Below are 8935 nucleotides of genomic sequence, written 5' to 3' on the forward strand. Positions count from 1 at the left end.
GAGCCCAGCTTGGAGCCCAGTTTAGGGCCCAGCTTAGAGCCCAGTTTAGAGCCCAGCTTGGAGCCCATCTTAAAGCCCAGCTTGAAGCCAGGTTAAAGCCTACTTTAGAGCCCAGCTTGGAACCCAGCTTGGAGCCCAGCTTGCAGCCCAGCTTGGAGCCCAGCTTGGAGCCCAGCTTGGAGCCCAGCTTGGAGCCCAGCTTGGAGCCCAGCTTGTGCTCCAGTTCACAGCGCCACTCAGTACGGTTGGATGATTCTAATCATTTATCAGGGTCAGATTTCTCTGTTGCTGATTTTTCTTGAGAAGGACACTGAGAAGTTTGGGAAACACATATAATGATAAAATAAGCTGAACAGCTTACAGTCTGGTTGTTGTGTCTGGTGGCAACAGATTTACATTCATAACTGATGAAAACCCTGAAGTGGTTTTAAAGTGACAGTACCTGCCACAGGAGATCTGGGAAACCTCAGTGCCCATCAGCTCCAGGACTCGCCTCGGTAGAAGCTCACTGTTGGTGGAGCCGTGACCCAGCTGACCCCATGAGCCGTCGCCAAACGTAAACAGGCCTCCGTCCTGCCAAGAACAGAATGAACAGAAAGAACAGAAAGAACAGATTTTTTTATTGCTGTTTGATAAACACAGAGATCCTGATCTAGACTATTTAGTCAAAGTCTGTTTCGGAGCTTTAAAGGTGGATGGATGAACGGACAGACGGCTGGTTTAGACACTGGGTGTCAGTGAATAAAGTCTTTGAACCAAAGTATTTCATTTTTGCCATTTCTCTTTCTTCTCTTATTTGTGAAACATTTGAGTTTCTGGACATTTGAAGGATTTTCTACCTTTGTGAGGGCCGCGGTGTGCTCATCTCCACAGCAGATATAAACGACCTTCTGTGACCTCAGAAACTTGATGTGACACGGGACGGCTCGATCTGGAGAAACAGTACAGTTGTGAAAAGTTGGCATACAGCAGAGAAGGAAACCAAAGGAAGAGAAATCTGATTCTCCATTTTAGCTTCAGGACCAAAAACACTCCACTGTTTAGATCACTCTTCATTTCATCAATGGCTGTTTGTAAGCAGCTGATTATTACCTTGTTTGTCATTCAGTCCAAGTTGCCCCGCCCTGTTTTTGCCCCATCCGAAGACGGCTCCCGACAGTGAGAGGGCGAAACTGTGGTCTCCTCCAGCAGTTATCTGAGCCAGGGGAATCCCTGCCAGGGACTTCAGGGGATGAGGCGTCAGTTTGCTCGGCTCTCCTTTACCCAGGCCCAGCTGGCCGCTGGTGTTCTGACCCCAAGTGAACAGCTGACCATCTGATGAGGAAAACACGATTTCATCAATGTAAACATTAAGGCGAGACTTCAACGCATTCATTTTGATTAATTAATGACATAGAAAGATATAAATGTTCCAGCCGGAACTTTTTTGTTTGCGTGTTTCTGGTACTCCAGGAAATCTGACGCACAATCTGCTAACAGCAGCGATGGACGACAAAGCCGCTTCGCTTGGCCCACTGGGAGTTAATTTCTGCTCCTAAAAACAATCCGACTGGATGCTGGAAAAGGCTATGACTGTGTTCAGCTAAAGAGATTTAGCTGAGTGAAGCTACTCAAACCTAAAAGAGCATCGTTGGAAATACGAGGGGGTACCCAAAAGTTTCCAGAATGACGCTGCTGCATGCGCAGTTTTCGTAGTGCACGATTCTGCCGCTAGTTATTTGTTCCACCACGCCTTCTCAATCAGTGTGCCAAGCGGCGTTGATGTGGAAGGTTTCGTCTACCCGCAGTGAATTTTCTTGGAAGAGCTGTTTTGTCCAGCTGTCGTTTTTCTTGATGGAGAAGTTCTATGAGCAGCGCAGCTGAAGTTTTGCTTCCTGCTCGGGAAAAAAGCGGTTGATCATCAATTGACATTTCACCATTTTTAAAGCAGGTGAACCATGAGTAAACTTGAGCTTCACACATAGCGTCATCCTTGTAAGCGGTCTTCAACATTTGAACGGTTTCCGATGCTTTTTTTCCCCGAGCAGGAAGCGAAGCTTCAGCCGCGCTGCTCATAGAACTTCTCCGTGAAGAAAAACGACAGCTGGACAAAACAGCTCTTCCAAGAAAATTCACTGCGGGTAGATGAAACCTTCCACATCAACGCCGCTTGGCACTCTGATTGAGAAGGCGTGGTGGAACAAATAACTAGAGGCAGAATCGTGTACTACAAAAACTGCGCGTGCAGCAGCGTCATTCTGGAAACCTTTGGGTACCCCCTCGTATTATGTGTCGTTATCATTCTTACATGTGTATAGATTATTGATCTTACCCTAGCAGTCTTATATTACTATAGATTTTAGAAGTGTTGGCCTCTCACTGCCTGTGTTAAAACTTTCGACTGCTGTGTTGAAGACTTTCTCAGACTGATAACATCCATCCGCCCGTAGGAGAAATCGCTCCCAAGGGAAGAGACGAGATGACCTTGTGTTGTTGATAACTTGTCTCTAATCTCTGAAAATAAAAGACGAGCTCTAACTGCTAACTGAAGGTTTTCAGAACGCTGGAGCGGTCCGCTGCGTCTTCTCCTGTTATGAAAGCTTGGTTTGAAAACTCACATGAGTTGTCTGTGGTTCTTTTCATGTAGGTTCAGAAAATACCTACCATTTGTCTTATTAAATTATTAAATTATTTAGCAGTAGAAAGAGTTTTTGAATTTAAAATGCTGCTTATTTTGTCAATATAGGATTTAAGATTAAAATGTGATTAATTGCAATTAATGAATTACACAACCTGAAATTAATTCAATTAAATTTTTTATCAAGTCCTACCAGTAGAAAACATTAAAACAGGTAATTTATACAGTTATGGTGCAAGAAAACATATACTCCACTTTCTAGAGTATCATAAACATAATGTAGCTTTTACTAGTTTCTAAAGTTATCAGTGACCAAAAACACCAAATATCAAACTTTTTCATTCCTGAACTGCTCTAAAGCTCCCACCACATTTATGTTATTTATGTTAAGGCCTGGGCTTTGACTGGGCCATTACCTAAATGTCAATTCTTGTCTTTTCCAGCCATTTTGTTGTGGATTTGCTGTGTTTTGACAACTAAAGCTGTTTTTGCTGATATGAAGTGTTTGGTTTTCTGGTCAAATTCAAATCCCAACATTAAACCAAACCAATCTCTCTCTTTGTCGATGATAACCCTCAATAATTTGGAAATTACTCTGACATTTGGGCAAATGTGCTAAAAATAAATCTGGGAGGGAATTTGACTACAAGCAGCAGGAATATGCAGGTTTTGCTGCTAAGGAGACGCATTTTTTCCCACCTCTAGAAAGTGCGATGCAGTGCTGGTTCCCACACATCACTTGGGAGATGCTGTGGTCACAAAGCCTTTTGACCAACCTGGAACAAACAAGGACAAAAATACAATTCATACCTTTTGCTTCATATCTTTTTTTACGAGTGAGAATAAACACAGTCAGTAAAACAATGCAACACTAAAAGTAGGGGTGTTAAAAGATCAAATCAATAAAAAGGCACAAATAAAGCAGTAACAAATTAGAAATTTCCAAATGAAGAAGGAATTGTTAAACTCTATAACCAGTGTTCATGTTCTTGTTGTTATTTGCACAGTTGTGTTGTCACTTATTGTAAATAATTTCTTTTAAAGCACAAATATAGTCGCAACGTTTTGTATATTTTTTTAAATTATCCTACTAATTTGCACATTTCTTTGGATTTAAATGTTATTTTTAATAACTAAACAGTATTTCATGTTTAAATTTTGCCTTTTTTGTACAGTATGTGATTCTAAATTATGATTTTTATACATTTATCTTTGTGTGAATCTACATATTATCCAATCTACAGTTACAAAGTCAGTTTATAAGTCACTGAACAGTTTAGCCAGCACCACAATGCTGCTGAATCAACCTCTCAGACCACTCGGGTCTTCTGGTTCTGGTTCTGCTCTGCATCCCCAGGACAAAACATGGAGAACCAGCATTCAGCCTCTATGCAATACAACTCTAGAACAAACTTACAGAAAACTGCTTAGAGTTGGTTTTGAACCTTAATAGAAGAAACATTGACCAATCATCAAATCATTGACGGTTTTGGTGACGGCTCTCATCAAAGTCTAATGTTTGTTCCTGGTTTTCTCAATCGTTGGCTGAATGGGCTTTTTATGACTTTGTGTTTTTATGATGGAAGGCGAGATGAACTGCCATGTTGATAAAATGTTCTATAAAATAAACTTGATTGATTGAGTGATTGATTGATTTTTGTTTTGCAGAAGCTTCAGTCTGTCACCGATGTGCCACCCGGTCACCTCGGGATTCGAACGGCCGCCTCCACTGTCCCCAGGCCGAGCTGCCCGCCTTCTCCGGCTCCCCATGCGAACACCTGGCCCTGCTCGTTGATGGCCATCGAATGCGCCCGGCCGCACGACACCATCGTTATCTTCTGGGTATCCAGAGCCCCAACCAGCTCTGTGGGGAGAACAGAGTCTCATCAGACTACCAGCAACCTCCAGTCACGGTCTGGGACATTCCTGAATTGTGGTTTAATTTTTTGAATTCAGTAATAAAAAAAAATTTAAAAAGCAAAATATGCCTAATTAGCATTGGCCAATATAGACTTAAAATGTTATCTATCTTATCAGCTATTGTGATAACAATAAAAATGATTTCATATTTCTTTTTTAGGTAGCTGCATGGCTGTGACTGCATGACACAGCCATACAGCAGTCAGCTCCTCTGCCTTCTCCCAGCACAACCTAGAAACAGTCAATCAGAGCCAGGAGACGGGTCTGAGCGCTGTCAATCATGCTCATGTGCGTTACGACTAAAGCTAGCTAGCACAGCCACCAATGACAGCAGATAAATGGTTTTCCTGGAACAGTAAGTTGTTTCTCCACGATTACCACGTTTAGCAACGTGTTCACCGTGTTGATTGACAGCGCTAAGACCCGCCTTCTGACTGACTGGTTGCTTTTGACTGGGAGCGGTGAATTTCTTCAGATGACAATAGTAGCTCAGAGAGGAGGTGGAGGAGATCAATCTTTTCACAGATAATCTGTTTATATTATGATTTCACAACATGGTGACAGTTTTAACAAATATTTAAAAGATTAATTTTTGTTATAAAAGCCACATTCTGCAGCTTTAAAGAAACTCAAGAACTGTGAAATCACCAGTCCCATAAAAACCTCTTCAGTGTAAACAAGGAATTACAAAAGTTAAAAAGACAAAAATTTAACACCATAAATTCCATACAGTTCCCATTAAAGTCTTTGGAAAATGTAGAAGTACTACATTTTTAAAACAATATATAAACATGCTAAATCCTCCCAAACGTTCAGCTTGTCCTGTAGCCTTTCTGGGCTCCCTCATAAACCCAACCCATGAGAGGAATTTAGAAATCCTGCTGCTACAAGATTGTTCTATAAAAGCTATGATAGACGCATTTAAACTGTTCCAGAGCGTTGCTATTCACTCAGAAGTAGAAGCAGGAAGTTCAGGAAATGAGAAGAAAAGCAGAGCAGATAATTGCGAGCAGTTACTCTTTGTTTCATGTGTGGCTTTCAGCTGCAGACTTTAACAAAGAAGCTTAGCAGAAATGGATGAATCTTAAATATGCAACAGCTTCTGATGTTCAAAAAGAAATTTTGTACAAATTATAACAATGTACTACTATTATAATACAGCCTACCACTCCAGTTTCTGTAAAGATAGGAAAGCTTTCACTAACAGGCTCTCTGACATGCCTGTACAAATGGTGCCTCAGGGTTCCTTCACGGTTTTCATGGAAATTTCCAAACTTTCTCAGCAGTTTGCTAAAGTTTACTGTGAATTTGGGTGTGGCTTTAAATACACCTACATTCCCAGGAGGGAAATCATATGTGAAAGAAAGAATTAGTTTTTAGTTTGCACCACATCCATAACTAGGCCTAGTTGTCCACAAATTTTGCAGGACAAAAAATTGTCCCAGAAGTTATTGTGATAAACGATAATGTTGTTGTTTTGAGACCATTTTCATGTAATATGATGATTATAGCATAGTAATACAAGTATACCGTCTCAAGCTTTAACTCCTAATGAATGTTTAACACTGGACATTTTAAAGACATTTTAAATATCCAAAACTAAACTAAACAACTGAAACAACAAATAAAGTGAATTATGAAGACTCTGTAAACAAAACTGTCCTTCAGACTTAGGTCATCAAGATTTTGGTATAAATAAAGAGAAAAAATAAAACTAGTAAATTGTGCAAATGGAGATTATTGAGCTTGTTTTAATGTATTTGCAATTAACTGATTTACAGTTCATTGTGACAGGCCCATGAATACATACAAATCTTTGCTTCTCTCCATGTTTTCCGACATTCTTCAGTCGGCTTTGCTGCCTCTCCACAGTGTCTCTCTGCAGGATGATGCAGCTGAAAGCACTGAAGCTGCAGAACAAAAGCTTACCTGGGGACGTCCCATCTCTGTTGTGGCCCAGCTGTCCACAGCAGTTGGAGCCACACGTGTAAATGCTGCCGTCGTGCAGCAGGAACAGCGTGTGCTGCCCTCCGCACGCGACCTCCTTCAGTCCCCGCCCGCTGAACACATGGCAGCTCCTGGGCTCAAACGCGGGGTTCCTCTCCGCGCCGATGCCCAGCTGCCCATCCCTGGCGTTCCCCCAGCACAGCATGCTGATGAAAGGAGAGGAAATGAGCAGCAGTCTGAAGAGGCGGAGAGAGCGAGGGCCAGATGGAGGGAGACGATTCTGTTCAAGGCTCAGATCAGCCCCGCTTTCTCCTCTTCATGTAAACTCCAACCCTGGGAAAACAGCAGGAACGAGTCATCATCTTCAGTGGGATTTCGCCTGCTAGTTAACGACGGCTCTTCAGTTGGAAAGCAGGGATTTGATTTAGGAACGCTTGTTGATAGGATGAAGCAGAAACATCAGTTTTAAATTAATGAAACCAGAATGAATCATGATTTCAACTCCATTTCTACGTCGTTACCAGATGTTTAGTTAAAAACTGTTAATGTCTTAATTTACATTTTTGTGACTGTTAATTGTTTATTAGCAAATATTGGGGATAGAAACATCACTGCAAAATACAGAATCTTACCAAGATTTACTTCTTGTTTCTATTGCAAATATATAAATACACTTGAAACAAGACAAAACTAACTTGCAAGTAACTTTTTGGTAAGATATTAAGTCAATAATTCCCTAATATTTATGGTAAATTGTTTCACTTATAACAGAAAAAATACATTGTTATTAATCAAAATATAGTGGAAGTAATACTCTTTAAAGCCAATATTAAATAATTACTGAGTTGAAACAAGCTTCTATATTTTGCTGAAAAGTTACTTGTAAGACAGTTTTGTCTTGTTTTTTTAAGTGGACTAAGATATTTGCACTAGAAATTGGACCAAAAATACTTTGTAAGATATTGTGTTTTTACAGTGTACACAAAAACAGGAGTGCATCAATTGTAATTTTCAGGCAGAATACAATGTTCACATTCTTGCAGAGGTAGAAAAGTATCATCCGATTTCCCAGAATTAAGGAAATCTGGGCCAACTTCTCTGTGAAAAACAAAACAGATACTGTTTTTACCGTTATAGATTGAACTACATCATTATATATTCTCTGTGATTTTACACATATTAACTCACAAGCTGTTGGCTGCAGTTTGCAAAGCAGCCAATCCAGAAGCAGCATTTCTTTTCTCGGTGCTGATTGGTTGTACTTCCAACAGTAGCTATGACTGGATGACTGAGGATGCTACTGTCCTAAGTTACCACTGAAAATATATTTAGTGTTTGAGGCAGTTGTAGGAATAATTGTAGCCTTTTTGGTAAATAAAAGCACTTAAATAATTTATTACATGTTTTATATCTTTTGGTTTTGACTCTTTGTATACAATAAAACTTTGGTATTTTTATCATACAGTGAAAACCTGGTTTGGGAGTTTCCTAAAGCAAACAAAGTGTAGCTTTCTGCTCATATCTACTATAATTTAAGATACGAAATTGTGGATTCTGGCAGGTTGAATGGCATGAATGGTTTGTTAACCAACCAAAACAAATGCTTTATTCTTTTGATATAAAGAAAATGTATGGAGGCATTTTGGTGGATTTTTTGATAACTTATCATTGATATAATCAAAATATACCAAAAACAGAGGATTACAGTCCCTGGCGCAACCGTCACGGGTTCAATTCCCTACCCATGAACTGCATGTTCTCCACTTCCTGAAAAGCTATGTAATAAGTGCCAAAACAATCTTTTAAAAAAATAATCAAAAAAATAAATGAAAGATCAATTTCTCTGTAATTTTCACCATGATTTAAATGCTTTGATTTCAGCTTTAACTGCAGTAAAATCGATCCATAAAAAATAGCAACTGCCACTAGTTTCAGTTGTATAGAAACCGTCATCGCAACATCCTCGTCCTCAAAACACAAACAAGCCTCTCCAACATCAATCTGTGTCTCAGTTCATGTTTATTATCTCAGAGGATTATCACAGCACTGCGCTCGGCTAGCTGCTAACTTTAGCTCTTTTTTTGTGCATTATAACCCCTCCAACTCTCAGTCATAACAGATTTTACGCAAACAAATGAATTATAAACAACTATAATGAACACATCTGCTTATGCCCACCGATATCGCTTTATTTTAGTAGTAAAAACCAAAATGGAACCATCTAACCAACCAGCTAACTGAGCTGCGAGCTACAGCGGCGCTGGAAACCAGCAGAAATCTTAATATCGCTTCTGTTTGAAACCTCACCTGGACGGTTGCTATGGGAGAAATAATGTTTTCTGGATCGCACAATCGCTTTTCTCACCTTGACAAATGCATGTTGAGAAAGAGGCGTTTGGCTTCTGGTGTGCAGCTCAGAAAACAAACGAGGAAGTGCTTTAGATGCTTACG

The 8935-nt window shown here is 40.1% G+C and overlaps 1 protein-coding gene across 3 annotated transcripts in view; it reads right to left on the reverse strand.

Annotated features, from left to right (window-relative positions):
• herc3 (HECT and RLD domain containing E3 ubiquitin protein ligase 3) overlaps window positions 1-8935 on the reverse strand; it is a 35348-nt gene extending 26413 nt beyond the window's left edge. For 2 of the 3 annotated variants that reach the window (XM_017307117.1, XM_008419798.2), the window contains exons 1-7: window positions 8850-8935; window positions 6467-6817; window positions 4322-4481; window positions 3317-3393; window positions 1093-1314; window positions 840-931; window positions 443-573 (exon numbers count right to left, since the gene is read on the reverse strand). In XM_017307117.1, coding sequence (XP_017162606.1) covers window positions 443-573; window positions 840-931; window positions 1093-1314; window positions 3317-3393; window positions 4322-4481; window positions 6467-6689 — 905 coding nt within the window. In that variant the 5' untranslated portion in view covers window positions 6690-6817; window positions 8850-8935. Of the gene's footprint in view, window positions 1-442; window positions 574-839; window positions 932-1092; window positions 1315-3316; window positions 3394-4321; window positions 4482-6466; window positions 6818-8791 lie in introns of all 3 variants that reach the window. The other variant, XM_017307115.1, reaches the window with a different exon arrangement.

The sequence above is a fragment of the Poecilia reticulata genome, linkage group LG1 (assembly GCF_000633615.1).
Source record: "Poecilia reticulata strain Guanapo linkage group LG1, Guppy_female_1.0+MT, whole genome shotgun sequence".
In the NCBI taxonomy this organism is placed as follows: domain Eukaryota; kingdom Metazoa; phylum Chordata; class Actinopteri; order Cyprinodontiformes; family Poeciliidae; genus Poecilia; species Poecilia reticulata.